This window comes from Lolium rigidum, chromosome 2 (genome assembly GCF_022539505.1).
Source record: "Lolium rigidum isolate FL_2022 chromosome 2, APGP_CSIRO_Lrig_0.1, whole genome shotgun sequence".
Classification (NCBI taxonomy): Eukaryota; Viridiplantae; Streptophyta; class Magnoliopsida; order Poales; family Poaceae; genus Lolium; species Lolium rigidum.
The window spans coordinates 173,163,230-173,185,761 of NC_061509.1; the positions used below are offsets into that span (position 1 = coordinate 173,163,230).

A 22,532-nucleotide genomic window follows, 5' to 3' on the forward strand; every position below is an offset into this window, starting at 1 on the left:
TTTCTTTTGTTGTTTGGCGTTATGCCGGAGTTTGGGTGTTTGCCCCGTAGTTGGAGCAGTCCTGTGGATCTTCACCGCCGGATCCGTGGGTTTCTTAGGCTGTTGTTGGCTCTACTTTTGCTCCTCTGGCCGGAGCTGAGCGTGAGGAGAAGTGGCGCCATCTCCTTTAATAATCTGGTGGTTGCAGATCTTCTTCGTCCGCTGGAGTGCCTTGAGATCGAAGGAATCCCGGCTGGCCGTGGAGGCAAAGGGGATTTCCTTGATGGTGCGGCGAGGCGCGCTTCAGTTTGTCTCCTGGCTGGCCTTGGTGGCAAAGAGGAGATAAGCTGCAGCAACTTGTCTCCGGCTCTGAAGTGGAGATACCTTCTTCATCGCCTGTCTGATGTGCATCAAGCGTTCTTCATTCTCTCGGCCGGCCGTGGTGGCGAGGGTGAGGATGATCTCTGCTTGCTGTCGCTTGGGTCTCGGCGGTGCTGGTTGCCGTGGTGGTGCTATGAAGCTGCAGATGTGCGTTCTTTGATGCTGTGGAAGTGGTGGCCGCTCCGACGAGCTCTTCACCAGGGAACTTTTGCCGGCGTTCTTCGCCTTGCCCCTGTTTTTCAGGTCGAATGGCGGCCCTCGTGGAGCCTGGTTTGCCATGGAAGCATCTCTTCAACCTCCTCTTTTGGAGGCCCTTCATCAGCTCCTTGTCGACATTGCTCGTCGCTTGCGCTCCAAGTGGCGCAGTCCCCGGTGGTGCAGTTGACGGTCGACGGTGGAGCTTCAGGCTTGGCGGTGACCTCGGACCGGATTGCATTTCCTGTTATCAGTTTAGGGTCCTTTGTGCTTATTTCCAGGATGTGTTTGTAATTTTCATGCTTTATGAGGTCATGTGTGTTTTTTGGTCTGTAACCGCCTAAAATCAATGCAGCTTCTTGGACCTTCGGGTCCTTTCTTGTTAAAAAAAATGTACTAATAGAATCACCCCACTCACCGTGTCACGTCTCTCCCTCCCGCGGTCGTCTCCGGCGGCTCTCCTCCGCTGATGACCTCCCGGTCGTTGGTTGAGGGCGGTCGCCGGGCCACACGCGGTTTGTATAGCTGTAGTTTAGGTTAGCTTGTTTAGGTGTTTTCGGCCAGCCATGGCATTTTGTTTGGCGGAGGAGATGGAGGCGGTGAATAAAATTCCTTCAGTTCCCTTCTCAACTAGGTGCTCCTCGCTTGCGTTGACAATGGACCTGGGAGGTGTGATGTTAAGCGACGTTGCGTCGGTGGCGATTTTTGTGGTGGCCTTGCGCTTAAATTCTGGAGTCACGAAGGTAGATACTACGTTGTCTACCTTCTTCGAAGATAATGGGTCTGACAAGAGAAATACAAGAGCAGGTTGGCAACTTTGGGTCCCTTCTTCGAAGCTGCGGTCCAACGAGATCGGGGAAGCTCTCCCGTTAACATGCGACAAGGTTTTGGGTCGCTTGGCGACTCGCTTCATTCGCTCACAGTGCAGCTTTATCTGCTATGGCGTTTCTTTAGCCCTGCCCAAGTTGGTGCATCTCATGTGTTCGGCGAAGTTTTGGCCACGATAGCGTACAATGGTGATAGATGGTTGTTTTACCTCTGCGTCACTCAAGGATTTATGTGTTCTTTTTGCAAAATGTTGATCCCTCTATCTTTTAGTTGCCTATAGATAGTGGCTAACGTGTGGGTCGTACCCATCCTAATGAATCGATTGATACGTGGTTACCCTATAAAAGAAAATATGGCACTTCATGATACTATAACTAATATAGTTTTATTTTTATGGGATGGAGAAAACGCTTGTAAGGCCTAATATAGGCACGTAGAGTCAAGTGCGAATCTCGACGACAGATTGGGTAGGTTAACCAAAATGAGAGGTTGCTAAAAAACAAAATAAAAGTGGTGTGCGTGTGTGCGTTTATAGGGGTGAGTGTATGTACATGTATATTAGCGTTTCGTTTGTACTATGTTTCTAAAAAAAATACTAAAATAAAAATGGTTTGAACGGTAAAAGTGAAATAGGAGAGGGGTTTTGAAAAAGAAATACGCGAGGGCATAATCATCATCATCATCATCAATGAACCCCCTTGCTTTATTATTCCGCAACTCATCAGCGATGTAACCAAACTTTAATTGTGGAGCAGCAAGTTCCAGACGCACTCTTTTCCTTACCCAGGTATCGTAAGGGACTGGAAGGTTTTTAATGAGGCGGCTTACTAGCTCAATATATTATGTTTTCAAAAAAAAAATCATCATCATCATCAATGAAACAGCTGCTGGGTGAACACGCAGCAATGAAACAGGCAAACAGCTGGAGAGGGCCGTTGTGAAGCCATTGCTCAGCCCAGTAGGACCTTCAAGTTAAGAGCTCCTGCTAAGGCCCAACAAAAGAGATCTGAAAAAAGGGTCCAGCAACAGAGCTTCCTCTTCGTCCTCCCTTCCCGACGGCGTCGGCGAAGCCTCTCCGCCGACCACCCCCGCGGCTCCAGGCCTCCTCCCGCCGAAGCGCGCCTATCTCGAAGGTGACCTTCCATCTAGTACTCCTCCCGTCCTCCACTCTACTGTACTTCGGTGAAGTGGAGATCCACCAGCACTTGATTGATTTCTTCCGTTGGCGACGAACCCTAACTTGCTTAGGTTGCTCGGAAAGTTTTGTTTTGTATTAGTCCCCGCGTTCTACTCGGTAGGGCACTAGCAGAAGTCTATGTTTCCAACTGAATCCGCAGGAACTTCATTAGGCCCGTCCTCGGATGTAGGTGTATGAACTAGGGCTTGTTATGGTAGCAATCACTAGACACTAGTGTGTTTTCCTGTTAGCATTCCTGACATTGCAAGTAGTGTATATTTGATCTATCGCCGTTGATATATGGATGTGCCATGTACGTTTAGCAGTATATTTGCTATGATGCTGTTTTCCCCGGTTAATTGAGTGCCCGTAACCTGTTTTGGTTTCTGTTTCCATCCTTCTGTCATTTACTTGTGAAAATTGGTCCACTGATATATTCTCGATGCTAGCTAATTAATACTTGTGTTTCTTTGTCGGTTATTAGCGATGTACCTATTTTCTTATTTACGTTGTTCTCCGCTTGTCTGACAGGCAGGTGAGGCATGGCTTCGAATGTGAACCCTTCGAAGAGACCGTTCCAGAAGAATTCTTCAGAACACAATGGTCGCGCCAAGTGGCAAAAGACAAAGCACGCTTCTTCGCAGCAGCCTCAGCTGGTAATACAGCCTGGTGTTCCTCTTATCCGCATTCTCTGCCCTACTGAAAAATGCGGGAATGTCATTGGCAAAGGTGGCGGCATCATTGCAAAGATAAGGAAAGAAAACGGAGTGAAAATTAGAGTTGATGAAGCAGTCCCTGGCTGCGATGAGAGAGTTATCGTCATAACTGCTGTTGAGAAGGATAAAGAAGCTAGTCATGAGACAGGTAAAGAGAATGATGGAGGTCCTTCTGTTTCTGCTGATGGCGAGCATGGGAAGGAGAAAGACCCCAGCCAGGAGGAAGAAAAAGATGATTCAGATAATGTCCATGGTAAGGAAGAAAAAGATGACCCAGAGAGAGATGACAGCAAGGAAGAAAAGGAGGATTCGTCTGTTGCAAAAGATACAAAGCTGGAGTCTGAGAGGGTAATGCCATCAGCGATGAATGCCATTCTGCGTGTGTTTGATAGGATTTTCATAACTGAAATTGAAAATGGGACTGAGGATGCATCGGGCCAGAGAACTCCTGTGTCTTTCAGATTGCTGGTGCTCGATAGCCAAGTGGGTTGGCTTTTGGGGAATCGTGGTAGTGCGATTAAGCAAATGTCCGCTGATAGTGGCACTGAAATCCGAGTTTCAAAGGAGAAACTTCCTTTATGTGCTTTGCTTAAAGATGAACTTTGCCAGGTAGGTTTTTTCAGTATCGAATTTACTTGTTCTGTGCCACCATCGTTTGCAATCTTTCCAACATTCTGCTTTTAGAAGATTATTTCTTACATTCCGTTATACATCATTTCTGCAGATCACTGGAGATCTTGAATCAGTTAGGAAAGGTCTGAACGCAGTGGCTCAAGTGCTCCTTACTCACACCCCTAGGGAAAGTGATGTACTTCCTGTTGCTCATCCTTCTGGTTCATCATCACATGCCTTCAATCGGTCAGATGGTCTTCCTCCAGGAATGCAGCCTAACTTCCATCTTCCTCTTCAAGGGCCATCCCATGCCAGGGGACCGTTTGATATTATTGACCAAAGGCCAAATAACGCTCCTTTCCCCATATTTCCTGACCAGCGCTCAAACATTCCCCCTTTTCCCACATTTCCTGATGCAATGCATGGCCATGCTTCAGTTCCTCCAGAACCTCTCACCTTCAAGTTATTATGTTCAAGTGACAAGGTCGGAAGTATAATAGGGAAGGGTGGAAACAGTATCAAGACTATTCAGAAAGATACAGGTTGTGAAATAAAGATTGTTGAGACTGTTCCAAAATCAGAAGATCACGTCATAGTTATTTCTGGACCTGCGGTAAACACCTTACTTTTCCCTTGATAGTGCAGTTTCATGAAGTAAACCCAGTATCTATTCAGTACCTGTGTCACGTGAAGGCTTTAGTTCGTGCAGCAAATTGTAGGAAATCAATCTGTATTCTTTTAATTTAAGACTCTAGAGGTAGTTTCCAAGTTATTTAGTACTTTCCAAGTTTGTTAGGATTCTGGCCTTAGGCCTCAAGTAATGTATGTGGCTATTTATGCCTGCCCCTAGACTCTTACTGGAAATCAAGAAATAATCAGATCTAAGTATCTCCTCCCATGTTGCTTCTTCCCCTGCCTGTGCGACCACCCCTCCACAGCTGGAGTCACGCTGCAGAGGTCCAGGGGTTCGGCGTATATCCCACTACGTGACAATTTGGTATCAGATTCAGATCCCTCCCTCCCATCCCTCCCACCATGTCCGACGTCGCCATGTCCTTGGAAGAAAAGCTCGAGAAGATTCAGGAATCCTTGCTGGCTCTGTGCAACGCGCAGACCACCATGTGTGAAGATCAGAAGAAACTCGCTGCAGATCAGAAGGCTCTCGCTGTCAAGGTGGACAGCCTCTCCGGTACTGTGCGCGACATTGATCAGCAGACATGCGCATACAACTTGGCGATCCTTAGGCTGGAGAAGGGTGAACTTCCTCTTTGTAACCCTAGCACTGGCAAAGATGGCAACCTTTCATCCTCCGTCCAGTTGCCGCTCCCCATCAACAAAACGGGTTCGGCGTATATCCCACTACGTGACAACCTGTCTAGCCCATTTCATGACGTGCTTGAATGTTTTTTGCATTCTGCATTGAGTCTAGAGAATTCAATTCTTTGAATGTGATATTGGCAAAATTAGTACTTTTTTTTGCATTCTTGTCTTCATGGCTACCATTTGGTAGCACAGTACATTGTACGCAGTACCATTTTGTGGGAGTACAGTCAGAAATCTGAAATGTGGTTGCCAGAGCGGCAGAGCCTGCCATAAATGTTGGTGATATTTATGATAATCTGCTAAAGATGTTGTTTTTATGAACATGATAAATGCATTAGTTAGAAAGTTTTATGGCTCAAGAATTTTATACTTCTTTCCTTATACTCCGGTACAATAAGTTTTGCAACTTTTGTTTAGTTTTTTGACACATGTGGCATCCATTTTCCTTGAGAACTAAGGTTTATAACAAGTCATGTTGTGATTTCCATTGAAGTTTTCTCCTATTTTAGTACTTGTTATTAACATTCAATTCTGAATAGCTGTTATCCAAATGCCTGGAACATAGTCTTTCTAATGTGTTGATTTGTCTTTCGGTTCTGTAGCATCCGGGTGATGGAATTTCCCCAGCACAGAATGCAATTCTGCATGTGCAGCGCAAAATTACGCCACCTACCAATAACAACAAGGAGGGTCCTGCAATATCTAGGCTGATTGTTTCACCTAACCAAGTTGGTTGCGTCCTTGGCAAAGGTGGCAGTATCATAGCTGAAATGAGGAAGCTGTCAAAAGCTCATATTATAGTGTTGAGCAAAGACAAGATCCCAAGGGGTGTCCAAGAAAATGATGAAGTTGTTCAGGTGTGCTTTTGTATTGTAAATCCTATACTCCAATACTACAAACAATTCATTCAGATCTTCTTTGTCTTGATGAATGTCTACTCCATCTGTTATTTTGCATTTCGTTTTACCCAGGCTAGCTTGTTTTGCACAATGCTTGTATTTTTTGGGGGTTATCAATTAACTGCAGAATTTCTACTCTTTTAGATCACTGGGGATTCTGAAGCTATTCAGGAGGCTCTGATGCAGATAACTGCTAGGCTACGCAACAATCTTTTCCGGGGCAGAATGGCTTCAATGGGTCCTAATATGCAGCCACCTTTTGGTTTGCTCGATCCTCAGTTTGGTGCATTTGCAGGAATCCATGAATCTACATCTCCTAGGATTTTTCCTAATGCGCCTCAGTTTCATAAAGATTTCATGGGACGGCCATTAGATGAGATGTCTGCTCCTTGGACCACAAAGGTGTCAACCCATTTTATTCTTTTCATGTAATGTGTTATTGGCCATGCTAAGAGGAACTATAGATTTCTTGCATATTTTTTCTATTCCCCCTTCTTGTTAGATGCTTATGATTCCCTCGCAAACTGATATCACAAGTTCCATGTACATTTGATCCAGCCAGAATGTTTTTGTTCTGATGGAAAGAACCTACAGCCTTCAGCCCCTTTTGTTTTATCAGTTCCCAAAGTCACATCCTAAGTAAAGCTACTCGTACTTTTCTTTAAAAAATTCTTAAAGGTTGCTTATAGTGATTATGGCTAGGGATCAAACTTGCTCACCAGTTAGTGTGGCATTGCATAAGATGTCTGCTTGAGCTTTTGTGCCAGACTTGTTGCCTAATTTTTTTTGAAGTAATCTAAAAGTTGATTGTAGATTAGTAATCAGGCAAACAGCTTCTGTGTCCGTCAAGTTCATTATGCTTTTGCTTACAACCTTTTACCATTGTGGTCCTACTCCTAACTTTGTAGTGCATGCAGGATCTTGGTGATCCGATGTCGATATCGGGTGTCCCTGGAATGGCACATAGAGGAATGGGTGGATTTTCTGGGTTTGTTTCTTGTCTTGTGTTTAAACATTCTTTTTTTTATCAACATCTAGAGACATCGTGTATTTACTAATAAAATGTAATTGCAGTCCTGTTCATTCATCTAGACCAAACATAACTGGAAATATCATGGTCCCAAGATTTCTTATACCTGCTCTATGTGGTCAAGATGGAGGTTGCTTGAATATGATTCGTGAGGTTTGTATTCGAAAGTTGTGTTGTGTAGCGTGTTTGATTAGCTATAGTGTGTATGATTGACATAATTAATTCCATGTGCAGTTTTCAGGAGCTAAGATAACAATTGATGAACCTCTATCTGATTCCATGGATACATCCGTTATGATATTTGGCACACCGGACCAGATGCATGCAGCCCGAAGTCTTATTCAAGCATTTGTTCTGAGTGAACCACCTGCCCCATGATATTCCAAATCTCTGAAGGTGATGCATCCCCTTTTAATATTTTGATCCTTCGGGGAGAACATACGCTCCGGTGATGCTGTTTGCATGGACAATGAAGCTAGTAACCTCATGTGTGTTGAATTTATAAATTTAACGACTCTGTTTTCAGAGTTGCATATGCTTGAAATGTTAATTATGCTGAACAGAGACAAAAATTCAAGTTGTGGAAGTTCTCTAGGTTCTTTGAAAATATCGTGGACTCTCCCTTATGAGATATGCAAAGCATTATGGGTAGCTGCCAAAATCTATCACTTTTGTGCAAGATGTAGCTTGGAGTTGGAAAGCTTCTGAACTTTTTGTATGAGAACCCATCATTTGATGCTGTGAACTTGTATGAAGCGAAATAACCCGTGACTCTGTCAGTGATCACTGGATCTATAAGAGGCACTGACACGACCACATTTCACTGGACCAGTACCCTATTATCTATCAAATATTGACAGTGCCTCATCCTATAAAATCATTCACTAGAATGTAATTGCTTTTAGCAAATTTAGGCAGAACATTTATCCTCAAGGCATTTGCAATGACGCAGTAGGCTGTTATTGGCTATAGCGCAGCAGTGTACTAACAGAATGCATTGGCACCGTTGGAACAAAAGGGCCACTGCAGCTGCTGGTAGCATTATTTCTGCTATAACTCACTGCTTACTACACTGGTCTAATGATGATGGTCTTTGTCAACCATTTGAGTCTTCCATATACAGCCTTGCTGGCTGTTTGTACTTTATCTATATTATTATTTGAGACAGAAATATTTATATACATTAGCAAACTTCATTGTGTATCGGCAACATATGAGTACTATTAGTTCACAAATGCTGCTGCATGCTAAACATTTTTTTTGTTTGTGCTAAACATTTCTCTTTTTTAGTCGGCTTCCTGAACGGTATACATTTTTCCTTTACCATTTGAAAGCTACCATCTCCGTTCCAAATTAGTCAAAGTTCTAACTCTGTCCTAACTCCTAAGTATTCAAAAATTAATTTGACTAAGCCTGTAAAAAACATATCAACATCTACAATACCAAACTAGTTTCATTAGGTTCATCATAAAATTTATCTTCGCACTATACGTGCTGAGGTTGTAGATCTGAGCACATTTTTTATAGACTTGGTTAAACTTAAACCAGTTTAAGTTTGTAACAGAGGAAATATACTTTATAATATTTATGGATGATTATCTATTTCTTATTGAGTGTCTCATTCAATGGTTCAAACAATGTTAGTACTAAGCGTTAGGTCAGTTATCTTATAAGGGATGTTTGGTTGAGCTGTGAGGAATCAGCTTATGGCTGTGGGCTGTATGTTGTGGAAAAGCGGCTGCACCAGTACATGCTTGATTGACCTTTTAGCTTATAAGCCAGAAGCCACCACTAATTACCGTAACCAAACACACCCATAAGGCAGTGACAAAATCACTCCCTTTATTTCCACAGCTTTATTAGCTGATAAAAGTAGAACATGTTATTGAATTTACTGAAACTGAATTCCTTGACTGCGATAAAGGCTCTTTGCATAAGTGTGTTAGGACTTGCAAACAGGAACATAGAGGGTTGTTGCCTTGTTGGTTGGCTGGCTCATCCATTCACCTTCATAGCTAATGCAGCATGTATTCTAATCACCTTGATTTGTCATTTGGTTGGTAGGTTGCATCTGGTAGCCTGGCGGATAGATTCAAAGGCAAGAATTGGGCAGGCTCGTAGGAACTGAGAAAACGAGCTTCTCTGGTGTCCAAACGCCAGACATAGAGTCCACCTTCGTTAAGTGATTAGCATATCAATCAACATGCATCAATCCTTTTTTTTAGCATGGATCAACCTTAGTATGAATTGAGATGCATAATTAGATTCTGACTAAGGTTTCAACATCATTTAAATTCTTGCATAATTTTGAGATGCATCACTCGTGCACAAAGCAAATAACCACCTGTACTTGCACCCCCATTCTGTTTTGCTGAAACAGCTCATCCTAGCCTGTCCCCCATTGTAGTTTTTTTTGCCTTATTCGCAGTTAGATTAGTCAAATAAATGAGAAAGACCATTTTTATTAGATTTTATTTGTACTTTCTTCTATTCTTTTGCTTCTTCGCACCTACTTTTCCTGCATTGCTTTTGGTAACTAGTAAACTATGATGATACAAAAATGACATTTGCTTGCTTGATGCATCTTGTCTTTAAAGGTCAGCAATTTTGGTGAGTTGTCAGCTGCTAGTTCCTTGTAGTCAGACAGTTGGTTGCCATCTCTGCTTGGTTATCCTTTGCTGCAGTGTCAGCATTGGAGGCTGCATCGTAGAAGGTATGAACACTGTAGTTCTGTTTGATTGCTTGACTTGTTTTCGGTAGAAGTAATTTTTATTAACAAGGCTGCACATACCTACTTTTTGTTTGTTTTTTTGTGGTATGTGGTTGTCGTTTTTAGAAACTAAAGCTTAGAACAATTTCATTTCACAAGCAAATTACCATAATATTTCTTGTGTTACCAGCTGTAGATAACTAGATATAGACCCACAAGAAATTACTTGTTAGTTCCTGTAGTCGTACATTTTGCAGTTGTACAGTTTGCATGTACAACTGCTACCAAAATTTATCTTCTGAAATGCTGTTAAATTTGGTGACAATACTCTGCCTATAGGTTATTGATGTTACACTAACCTGCTTTAGTGGGTACCAGTGGCAAACCTTAGTGAATAAGTATTTACCAACAAAAGGCTGCTAGATGGTACCAGACTAGCTTATTGTAATATCGTTCTGAATGCTGGTTTACTTGGATGGGTTGGCTACGTTTGTGACATTTGGCTCTTAGTTTAGTTTGGTAGGAAAAGGTGAAAAATTATGAGCTTGTTGACACTGATTTGCTAAGTAGCCGGTGCGCCACGCCGCGCCATCGTCATGTTCGTCTAGTACTAGCATGTCCTACTGTTCAACTGGTTGCTGCAACCTAGGTTTAGGAAACCAGACGGGTCAAATCCAAATCATACTGGTTCGTGTTTTCAGCCCCCAAACCAAATGGTCTATTGATTGCAATCTTCATTCTGAATTCTTCATTTTTGAAGGTTTGGAATCTAGCTACTCCTATATAACACACTAATTTAGCTAGAAACATGACGATGCCCTGGACTCTGAACCTGACGATTTAATTGCTGCTATGAGTTCTAGTCTTTTCAGTGTGGAATCTAGCTACTCCTATATAATACCTAATTTTCCAGCACTGACTAACATTTTTTCCCTTGTGGTTTTTCTAAATAAAAGAAAATATATTTTGTATAGTATTGAGTTTTACGGCTGCTGCCGAACCGTTCATGTGTGTTTCCTGCGGATGGCCCTGAAGACCGATCATAGAACACCTTTAAATATCCGTGCATGCAACTTTGTAACAAACAATAAACTGTACCTAGAAGTGGCTATTTCTGATTTGAAGCTGTAATGTCCCGATGATGATCCAGTATCCAGCTGTAGTGTGTATCTTATAAAATGACAAAAGTGTTTCTACCAGGAAGCAAGTGGCGTGGACTCCATGAATGGAACGGACGAGATGGAGCCAAGTATGAAAGCAACTGTCCTGGAATCGCTCCTATTTTTTCTCCGTAGTCTACGTGGATAGCTAACAACCAGGACATGATCGGCCATGGAATGCGCTTTGCAGCTGGAGTAACATTGCGGATCGTTCTATCTGGTTCTGTCATGTACGTAGAATTGTTGTAGCCATACATTAAATGAACACATGAACTAAAAAAGAGGTATGAATTAAAAACCGGGTAGACAGAACACCCGAGTATGTGAAAGCATATTCACTTCAATCCCACCGCTCAATCTCTCAGTGGTAGTTTTTTTGTTTTGGATAATCTAAGAAAAGTAGTTTGGTTTTGGACCAAATCTCTATATTACCACATCGAATTACATCTTGCTCAGCTATATCTTTCTTATATGCAGCCGAATTCTGTCTTTGATAGTTAATAAACAGCTATGTGAAAAGGTGAAGTAGATTTTTTTTTTTTTGCAAAGTGTTGTATCTTGTAGATTACCCAATTTTCGAAGAGTTATTCTGAAGCACGAGTTTTCTAGAGGATTGAGCAATATAATTTACTGTGTATATATTGGTTTAAGCTCGACCACCGGTTTGAGGATGGTCAAGCAAACGGGAAATGCAATCGCATGGCGCAGAGAGGCAGGCGAAATTTGCAAGCCGCTCTGACGTTAACCGGGCCGAGGGTCCATCTTATCACTACGAGTGCAGCCCACTCCCTCCACAGCTTCCATTCCATATCCTCCAAGCTCTCCTTCCCTCCTTCCATAGCCACAAAGCCAGAAAGCTCGCTAGCCAATAGACCTCACCTCACCAAGCTTGAAGGCTCTAGGCGCACCATGGGTTGCACGAGCTCCAAGGACGTTGCGGTGGTGTCCGACGTAGTATATCGCCCTCCGGCAGCGAGCGTCTCCCTCTTCGACGTCAGCGCCGTCGAAGAGCCATGGCTCATCGCCAAGAAGAACGCTGCTGCCAACGGCGATCAGGTCGAGGCCGAGCACAGCGATGACGAATCCGAAGAGGAAGAAGATGAGTCGGAGGAGGAGGAAGTGCAGGACGCCAAGAAGCCCACCACCGGCGTGGCGCTCCCTATCCTCGACAAGCTCGACGGCTACGAGCTCGCACCGGCGTCGTGGTCCGAGGTGAGCAAGGCTCTTGAAGACATCAAGCCCACGCTCGACTCCAAGCAAACCACGGACCCCAAGCCTGTCCCCAAGAAGAAGAAAAAGAAGAAGAAGACCAAGAAGCAGCCGGCTGCTCAACCAGAGCCGACGCCGCCGCAGAAGGAGCAGCCGTCGTCACAGTCGCCCTCCGTTGCCCGGACAGGCGAGGCTGTCAATAAGGCCCCTACGCCGGCGACGCCATACGTTCTTGGTTCTGGAGATGCTGCCACGACGAAGAAGCCTCTGCCGGAGCTCACGGGGCGGCGCGTCGTGAAAGAGAACCCCTTCCTGCTGCGGGACCGCGAGGCCAAGAACGCGGACGGCACCGCCGCGGCGCCCAAGTGGCGCCGGAGGGACCCGTTCGAAGGGTACCCCGAGCGGCGCCCGCCTGGCGCGAGCGGCGGCGGGGTGGTGCTGTACACGACGACGCTCCGCGGCGTGAGGCGCACGTTCGAGGACTGCGAGCGCGCGCGCGCAGCGGTGGAGACGTGTGCGGAGGCGGCGGGCCTGACCGTGGACGAGCGCGACGTGGCGCTCCACGGGGAGTACCTGCGCGAGCTCCGGGAGCTGCTGCTGGCCGAAGCCGAGGAGCAGGGCGCCGGCGTTTTGCCGCCGCCGAGGCTGTTCGTGATGGGCCGGTACCTGGGCGGCGCGGAGGCCTGCTCGGAGCTGGTGGAGAACGGGAAGCTCGCGGAGATGCTGCGGTGGGCCAGGGCGCGCGGGGAGGCGTGCGCGGCCAAGGATGGGCGCGGCTGCGAGGGGTGCGGTGGAGCGCGGTTTGTGCCGTGCATGGAGTGCGGCGGCAGCTGCAAGGTGGTGGTCGGCGGCGACGGCAGCGTCAGCAGCGGCGTGGTCGAGAGGTGCGGCAAGTGCAATGAGAACGGCCTCATGATGTGCCCCATCTGCCACTGAATAAGCGCGAAAGTTTTATCCATGCATATGTGCATGGGATGTCGTTGCCTGCCGCGATGTTCTTGTTCTCTGTAACTAGTACAGCGCTTAAGGAGCAAAAATTACTGCATGTTGAACCATGTGTGTGTTGTATAGCTTGGCAGTCTAGCTAATCGATGTAAGTAATTTTGTAAATGTGGAAGGAAGAAAACTGTTCTGACTTCGATCAGAGCTGCCGTTGTCAATGAAAGTATATTGCTGAACTCAAGCGAGAGACATGGCTCTGCTAGAAATTGAACATCTGTGCACCACGCTCGGCACAAAGCAGTAGCAACAACAACAACAATACAAATAAGGTTGTTTGCAAGCAAACATTCAACCATAACACAAAGCTTAACGTAGAAACATCATCGTCTCGCTACCGCACACCGCCCGAGAGCGCGATAATCTTCACATACAAAACATCCATACACACAAAACATGCATCCAATACTACTCAACCTCTCACAAATCTACCAACCATGGCGGAGCAAGAGGATGGGATGGTGGAGAGAAAATAATGAAGCATGCAAGAAGGAAAGTGGAGGAGGAAAGAGAATTGTGATTTTTAGTACCCTCTACAAGTTGGAGTGGCTTCCCTTCACAAATATGTCAACCAAAATAGGTTTAGAGCTATTAACAATGCAGGAAAGTATGGCCAAAATGGAGTGGGAGAGAGAAGCAACACGAGCTGGTTGGAGGAGACAAGAATGAAAAGGGTGGTGGGGTGGAAGAGAAGAGGGTAAAGCTGCCCAAGAGCATCTCCAGTCGCATCCCCAAACGACGTCCGGCAAAAGCGCCGGATTGGTCGTTTGGAGGACGTCCAAACAAAATCCGCGTTTGGGGGAGCTCCCGTTCCTAACTGCGTCCCCCAAACATGACCTCCAAACAAAAAGCAAGTGTAAAAATCGTGTCCGGCGTCCCTGATATAGCCTCTATACACAGGGGATGGGCTAGGGACGCCGGACAATGTTTGGGGCAAGTCCGGACCGAAGCGGCCTTTGGAGCGCGTGACTGGGAGAGGTTATGTGTCCGGCGTCCCCAAATCCTTTTGGGGGACGCGGCTAGAGATGCTCCAAAGCCCTAGATCTACTGTGGACATTCTGTGGCGCATATACTAATATGCGCCACAAAAACTTGGACTTCTGTGACGGATAGATGCGCCACAGAAACATGGCCTCGTGAAGTCGGTGGTGGTCCCTCACACGGTATTCTGTGGCGCATGTTGATACATGCGCCACAGAAGTTTGAATTTCCGTGGCGCATGTTGGTGTATGCATCACATAATATCCTTAGCCCGTGTGCAGTGGTGGACCCCGCGTGGGCCTCATAAAGTTTATGTGGCGCATCTGTGTACATCCGCCACAGAAAGGCCAGTTTCTGTGGCGCACCAGTTGTGCATGCGCCACAGAATCGCTAGAAATTCTATGGAGCATCTGTTTTCATGCGTCACGGAAATAATTTTGTGGAGCATGCACCTTTAAGTGGTAGAACCTATAGGGGTTTTCCTAGTAGTGCATGTTTCTAAGTCCTCCATAGAAAAATTCCAAGATTAATAATGGTGGTAGTTCATGGTGAGGATAACGCTCAAGCATTTAGAGAACTAGATGACCCGGTGCGCCCCGGCGCACAGGCAAATGTAACAGTACAGTAACCATATATTTTATGTTGCTGATGTATGTTTGGTTGTCCAAAAGTTTGATAGATCTTTGAAAGCCCATAAACCTATATAGGCAATCTTTTTTAAAATATGAATATAAGTTTTACTCGGCTGATGTTTGCTTAGTTGTTCAAGAATTTAGTATATCCTTAAGAACCCTTAAGCTCGTATAAGCAATCTTTTCAAAAGAAAATAAAAACTTCCAAGCAATTGTCAGTTGAGTAAATATGACATACATACTGACTATAAAAAACATACATGCCATAGATGACCAAATAAAAAAGAAAGACATTACTCAAGCCATGTGATTACATTATGGATATTGAGGTTTTTAGACTTGTGAAATAACTACTTGTGTTAATTATGCAATAGTGTCTCACGCTTCTTTGTATATGTCCATGGATATATGGCCCACCACGCATAATCATGGTGACCATAGTAAATTTCATAAACACAACCATATACTTGGATGAAATATGTAAAGAATGTGTCATTTCCCATATTCTATAGAAAAGATGTGTTCAATGTACAGAAAGAAGAAAAACTACATTGTATTTACTTCATAATTGTAATATCAATATCAGTCTCCAATTAACAATACTATATAAGTTGGGTACTCTTCTATAGGCACTAAAACATCTGCACAATTCAGCACAAGTTATCTGCTATAGGAAAAACATTTTTACTAAGCCAAAAAGAGAAAAGAGACCACAATAAAAAGCAAGCAGTGAGGACTGGTCACATTCAAAATAGGATGTATGTGGCCAGGTTATCCTGATTTGCCTGGCTAAAACATATACATGAAACAATAAATGTTTACTGGCACCAGAAAATTGTCTAAACACCGCAAGTGACAAAGCTGCAAAGAACAATCTGCATAGATACCTACAGAGAACACAACAAAAGATGCAAATCAGTGTGAATAGATAATTAACAAAGGCATGATAAAATATATCTACATAAGAAACTATAATTAGTAGGATTTACATAATTTGGAAAACAAGAAGGAAGTGAAATCCCGCGAAAAATTGAGCAAAGAACATAAGTAACTACACGCAGACTGCTTCATTTGTTGTTGCTGCTCACTCGACAATCGACACCCCTTGTGGCTGCCTCACGGTTCTTGGTGAATCTACCATGGAAGGCTGGCATGGACTACCATCCATAATGACTTTAGCATGAAAATGGTGAGCCAACGGATGCCGTTGCAGCATGGCCGGTGAATATCACGCTGGACACCGTCGGTGGAAGACGGAAAGAAGCAAGGGACAGTGGCGATGAAGCTTTCTCCAGACATTGAAAACACCGAATGGAATTGTGAAACTGCACGGACCGACAAACCAGCTCAGACCACACTGTCATATCGTACTATTTATCAACAGTCTAAAACAGACTGGACCAGTTAAAATGGCGGCCAACGGTCCAGGTTGAGGAAAGTGTAAAACCCGTCTAAATCCGGGAATGGCCAGGGTTATCTACCATCAGGGAATTTATCGGATGAACACAGCATATTACCATGACATGATATGAGCAGGATGCATAAAAAATGTGCCTGACCATTGAAAGTGAAAGACTGATATAGAGTGGCAATATAATTTTATTTACAAAATTCATATTTACGAAGCATGTGAAATTGTATATACAGATGGAATAATTAATTGGTTCACTCGTTCTACATCATTTATTCCTGGTTTGACAAACTTGTAAAGTAAGGCCTTGCACGCTTGGCAAGCATACAAGCTGTCTTACCCTTTTCATCAGAGCAATTAAGTGATGGATTGTCTTTCCATAGAAGCAAAAGCTTGGAGTGCGGGAGATCAAAGGTGATAATCTGAAAATAATCTTTCAGAATTTATATATAGGCATGCTTCCACGTAAAAGTTCAAGCCAGTTTTCAGAAGAACGACTTTCTATGATCAAAAAATTCCTCCTGCAAATATTCATATAAAATAACAATAATTATGCCTAGCTACAATAGATATCTAACAAATTCACCACAGAAAGTTTATGCTACCATTAAAACAGGGTGATATCCAACTCATATGAATTCGCGGATGGAAAGTAACAACGGACAACCAAGGGAGGGTTCCGTGCCACTTTGGTCAACTTTATCATACTCGGCGGTCAGCATATGATTCATTATGTAAATAGATAGATTACCCATTTAAAACAAGCTAAGTCAAGTTTGAATTATTTTCTGCTACCAAGATTTCATAGAGGTAGCTATGAATGCAAATTTAGCGGGGTTAGAAACCACTCACTGCATCGTAGTGTAAGGAGAAAGTGCATTACTTATATGTATAATGTTCTTATATGTACATCGTAGCAGGGTTAGAAACCACTCACTACCAAGATTACACGACGACTGTAAGGAGAAAGTGCATTACTTATACTTAGCCAATCATAGTGTATTAGTATCAAATTATAAAACTGAACCAAAATTTAGATACAATTTTGTTTATATAATAGAAAAATACCTTCAAAATATAGCTTTTATTTTCCTCTAATATATGTACAATGTTCTTATAGAATATGTATCCCTCATTGGAGTAAAAGAAGTTTCTAAATAAAACGATCTGACACCTTATCTCTTGGAGGCATCCAAACAAACATGAACGAAAAATGCATGGGTCCAGTGGACCTTGGCTCGACGAGAAACAATTATGATTTTTTCATGTGACTGTAGAATATTGTAAAGGATTAATAGATGATATTATATTTGATCCAAATAACCAGATAACTAAGCATACCAAAGGGATTCAACGGTATTCACAGCATTAGAAACATCGATGATAGCAGCTAATGCAGAAATTTGCTCTGGAAGCACATGGTAGACAACCTAAATGGTTCCAGGAAAGTATCAAAGTAAAGAATCTAAGAAAGGATGAGTTGAATTTGATGGTCTTGAAAATGACACAAACGCAGACAATTCACTTGGATGAATCTCTAAGGGACAAGCAGAGGTACCGCCCATGCTTAAGTTGTAGGTAAAGCAACATATGCTTCCCTCACCTTAGGTGATCAATAGTACATATTTTACATTCTAGTTAGCACAATCGATTTTAGTTTGAGCTAAGATGAGCAATGTACTAAGCTATTGCTGCCAGGCTACTCCAATATAATGTGTTTGTTAACTAAAACAGAGTACTGCAAATAGTCATCAAGACATAATTTCCAATTATTAGTTTCAGAATCAATAAACATCAAATGAACTCTGTCACAACAAAAAACACGTATGCAAGTTCTAATTTTAAAGTCAAACTCGTGATTAAGGACACAATTATTAAACAGTTAAAAGACCTGTAAGAGAAATGACCAATCCCTAACATGGCAAGCATCCAAGCAAGAAAAGATCTGAACCTCATGGCATTGATCTCGAGTGGTGCCACTGATGGCAGTATAAGGACATTCGAGGGAGGACCAGGGAGGTCTAAATCAAGAGATGGTGTATGAGAGTAGCCTTGAGACACAAAGAAAAATTGTATCCATGGCATGAAAGAAATAGCAGAGGGTGAAGTGCAGACCTGTGAGTGTATCATCATGGGTTGCTGGCCTTGTCCTCTCCGATGGCTTCGACAAAGGGGCAAGGGGAGAGCCGTAGGCTGCAGCAAGGGCGCCGACTCCACCATGGTCCAAATAGCAACTGCAAATATTGTACAAAAAGAGAAGCCAAAGTGAAAATCAACGGGACCTCATCATTAATTTGATTGTTCTGCTTGAAACCCTTCCTACCATTTATAGCAAGTCATGAAATTGCATAAATCAATTCGAAGCCAAAGATTAAGAATCTAGACAACGCAAGCAAGATATAAAACTGATGTATACATCTCTCATCTTTTATCTCTACTACTATAGTACACCAGTTTTTGAATTTGAAGTAACCTTTTACGCGTAATACGAACACCTAATTTCTACTTAACTTTTGTAAAACTCTGTTTGAGTTTTTTTTCCTAGGAAACACAATTTCCATTTAATATGCTCAAGAAACAAAGCTAGAAAAGTTGGAGACATAGTTTATCTTACCAACATTGGGTGAATCTGAGGTCTTGCCGGTACAGAAAGAATCCTCGTGGTCAAAAGAAGATTCAAAACATAAACTGGAATTCGCTGCTCAGGGATAGTGCCGAAGGATCCACACATGACAGGTCCTTGTTTGCATCGTAAGAGGTTTTCTGAATAACACACGAACAATAATTAGAGAAGTGGCATGGCACAGTTCTAAGAATTTTAGTCTTCGAGTATTAAGGTAGATCCGTCAATTAACTTATCAACGAGTGGAGGCATGTGGGGGAGTTGGTGGAACCATGGCCATGGTCGGGGCGACTCGTCTTCCTCGCTGGTCCTGATCCTGCCATGCTTGAAGCCCAACCATAGCCATTCCCAATGTCATGGGCAGAGGCGGAACTGAAGACGTGGGTCGAGACGGCGATCTAGTGTGATAAATCATAAAACGACAAGCCCCTCAATAAATCTACTGCATCTTCGAGAGAGAAACAAAAAGTTTCTCTTCAACCCAAATAATTACACTCCATCAGCTGCCATTTAGCATTTATGGAGAAGCTCTTGCAGCTTATCGTTCAAGGCCTCAACCTGCACCGCACAAAGAACACCTATCAGATAAAACACAATAAAGCATTTGAGAGAAATTCAGTGAGCAAAGAGCAGCTACAACGGATACAGAATAGGCTCAGTTGAATTACAGATAGTTCAAGTGTATCATGAAAACCTCAAGCAGCCCAAAGAACTACTCCCTCCGTTCCGGAATATAAGACGTTTGGGAACCGGTCCGACCAGGTGAAAACCATGTGAAATGACGACTCTACCCTTCCCTAATCGCTCGTCCTTGGTCCTCCGCCGACCGCCATCGCCATGGATTCCCCTTCATCGACACCACCACCGGTCCTTAGCTGCTCCTCCGCCATCATCCCTCCCCATCGACTCCACGGCCGGCCGCAACTTCGATTTGTCTTCCCGCTCCCCATCAACTCCACCACAGACCGCAGATCCTCATCTGCCCTCCACCCTCCCCATCGTCTCCACCACCGGCCCGATCTGCTTCTCTATCTGCTGCCCTTCCCATGGATGCCACCTCCAGCCCCAGAAGCCGTGATCTCCGGCAAGCACCAGACCGTGATCTCCGGCAATCTCAAGGGCGTGAGCTCCGGCAAGCACCTGGTCATGGCCGTGATCTCCGGCAAGTAACATGGCCGTGATCTCCGGCAATCTTCGGTGCATGATCTTTGGCAAGCAGCGGTGGGCGATGTCCAACCAGCGCATGGCTCAGCAATTCTTTGACCTCAATTGCAATCCTCCACCCGAAGAAGATGACGATCGGAATCAACATGCGAGTCGAGTTGTAAGACTTGTATTTCAACAGATGATCGAAATAAAGAGTTCTCTAGAAGCAGATGCAAGATTAGGAAAGTGATGCACCTTGCGAAGATGTTGAAGTATAGTGGAGCAGTATGCATCTTTCATATGTACGCCACTATGTGTGATAACTGGTGCTCCTTGGCTGGCTCACATTGAACATTCACGCACAGCTCCTGGACAAGATCATGCACACCTCAAGCTGCTCGTTGCCTGCGGCATGCTGAATCGCCAAGACACCACCGTCCTGGAGTATAACAACGTGTTAAAATAATGTCAGTAACAATAGGAAATACGCCGTAGCGGTAGGAGTATTGATAGTAGCGATAGGAGTATTGGCAGTAGCAATTTGAACCGTATTTAAACTTCATATCAGTTGCAAGTTGAAAATTGCATTTCTCACAAGCAACAAGCAACAACTCCTTGCATTTCTCACAAGCAAACATAATTACTGAACTGTATGTACACAATGATCTGTTGAAACCACAAAACTTTAAAAAAATTATCTCAAGGCTTGTCATAGTAGAATGGTGAAAGAAAAACCATACCCCTATTACATATACAATCAAATATGCTCCCAACGAGCTTGTTTGGAAGGAAAAGAAAGTATGCAGTTTTTTATCAAGTCATAGATGTACCTGGAAATGATAATGTCATCTCCATTTATCTACTTCTTCCACTGGCTCCATTGTATGGCATCATTAAGATCATAAAAGATGCATGAATTTAAACTGCAGTTTGGACTGTATTTAAGTTGAATGATCAAGATATTCATGCATGCCAATTCCTACTCATAAAAGCACACCAAGCAATCAAGGAAGTAATGGACTACACAAGCAAGCAAGGACTTCCTTCAAGAGATCCGCATTAGTTAATGGAGTATATCCCTCTTCAGCAGCATCTTAAGAAAATCCATCACCCGTTGCTATGCGGGCCCGACGGGCATTGGTTGGTCCGGAGCTGGCAGTTCTAGTTGTCCTCGTAGTCGAGCATGCAGCCGCAGTTTACCGGGATCCCAAGGCTGCGGATCATCTCTGCTAACTTGCTTGCTTTGCTCGCACTTCCATTTTACTACTCCAGTGAAAAAATGCAGTGAAAGAAGGCAGTGTCAGCTATCAAGAGGAGACAAAATTAAGTATTTCTGCATATGAGTGATCTGGATAGATGTAAATTGTGTGTAACAGGCTACTCAGTATTCTGCATATAATTCAGCTCAAACAATATTCTGAAAACATTAAATTGCAGCAACAAGATGGACTGCTAAGTGCTTAGTACTCTGAAGAGGTAATCAAAAGACTCAATTAACCAAGTTGCGTTGATGCTATATGCAGTTATGTCCCAGCATCCTCAACTCTGTAACATGGCCAGGATCAAGATCTTGACACACACACACAGACATGACATGATTTATTTTCTAATTCGTATTGTCTTAATAGGATTTTTTTCATCGACCAAACGTGTATGTGAGGTAAACAAACAACATGATGGTTCAGTTTTTGGTGAGACCAAAACCAGCAGCTCGATTGATTGAAACTGCAGCTAGACTAAACAAACAGAAAGCAAGGTGCTATGGTTGTATTCAGATTGTGTGAGTATTGAGGGTTGCAGCAGGGTAGGACCTTGATGACGATGGCCTTGTCGGATCAGAACAAGGTGCTGGCGCATACGAATTCGTTCTTGTCCGGCTGGTTGGTCAAAAGAAGCAACATCTTTCAGTGATAATAATATTGGGGGAAAGATGAAGTTTTGGAATAGGATTGGGGGAGCGCATGCATACCGGGAGCTTCTCTGGAGATGGTCGGCCGGTTCCGCGGGCGGACGACGAGGAGTCAAAGGGGGCGGAGCCGGAGCCGCGCGCGCCTGGCGGCAGGACCACGCGCCCGTGTCCCCTTCTCCGCTCCAACCCCTGTCCTCCATAGAGGCGGCCGGGAGAGTGGCCTCGACGAGCAGCGACAGCCGCGGATGGTGCATAGTCTGGCGAGATCGAAAGAGAAAATCACGCTGGCCTCCTCTGCATCTTGCATCCTTCAAAAGAGAAAATCTAGCAACACACACAGCGGAGGGGAAGATGGGAAGAAACTCACCGAGTGCCTCATCAAGATTGTTTGCGCCGCTCCTCCGCGCTTGTGCACTCGGACCTGCGAGGAGGCCAGCGACTTCGCTCGTGCGCAATCCACCTGGACGCAGCTCCGGCGCGCCATGCCTCACCACCACGCTGTGGCGCCTCCTCTTGCCGTACATGTGCCTTGGCCGATTCGATTTGGGGAGCTGGAGGAGGGGGCGCCATGTGAAGCCCTTGCTCAGCTCCGCCCTATTGTGCCTCGTCGCT

At 44.2% G+C, this 22,532-nt stretch overlaps 2 protein-coding genes across 6 annotated transcripts; both read left to right on the plus strand.

Annotated features, from left to right (window-relative positions):
* Nucleotides 1-2,402: 2,402 nt before the first annotated feature.
* LOC124692605 (RNA-binding KH domain-containing protein RCF3-like) lies at nucleotides 2,403-11,422 on the plus strand. Of its 5 annotated transcripts, none has more exons than XR_006999599.1 (10): nucleotides 2,403-2,516; nucleotides 3,092-3,885; nucleotides 4,001-4,501; nucleotides 5,814-6,068; nucleotides 6,255-6,512; nucleotides 7,028-7,098; nucleotides 7,185-7,293; nucleotides 7,375-7,536; nucleotides 9,738-9,853; nucleotides 11,051-11,422. XR_006999599.1 is itself a non-coding variant. In XM_047226003.1 (9 exons), the coding sequence occupies exons 2-8, from the start codon at nucleotides 3,103-3,105 to the stop codon at nucleotides 7,516-7,518; spliced, it is 2,121 nt and encodes a 706-aa protein (XP_047081959.1). In that variant the 5' UTR covers nucleotides 2,420-2,516; nucleotides 3,096-3,102; the 3' UTR covers nucleotides 7,519-7,536; nucleotides 11,051-11,422. The 5 variants fall into 5 exon arrangements, 3 of the variants coding, with proteins under 3 accessions (XP_047081959.1, XP_047081960.1, XP_047081958.1); XR_006999598.1 differs by having other exon boundaries at nucleotides 2,420-2,516; nucleotides 3,096-3,885; XM_047226003.1 differs by lacking the exon at nucleotides 9,738-9,853 and having other exon boundaries at nucleotides 2,420-2,516; nucleotides 3,096-3,885.
* Nucleotides 11,423-11,676: 254 nt separating this feature from the next.
* On the plus strand, nucleotides 11,677-13,397 carry LOC124692606. The gene has a single exon (XM_047226006.1). It carries the CDS (start codon nucleotides 11,710-11,712, stop codon nucleotides 13,153-13,155), a length of 1,446 nt encoding a protein of 481 aa, XP_047081962.1. The 5' UTR covers nucleotides 11,677-11,709; the 3' UTR covers nucleotides 13,156-13,397.
* Nucleotides 13,398-22,532: the final 9,135 nt, after the last annotated feature.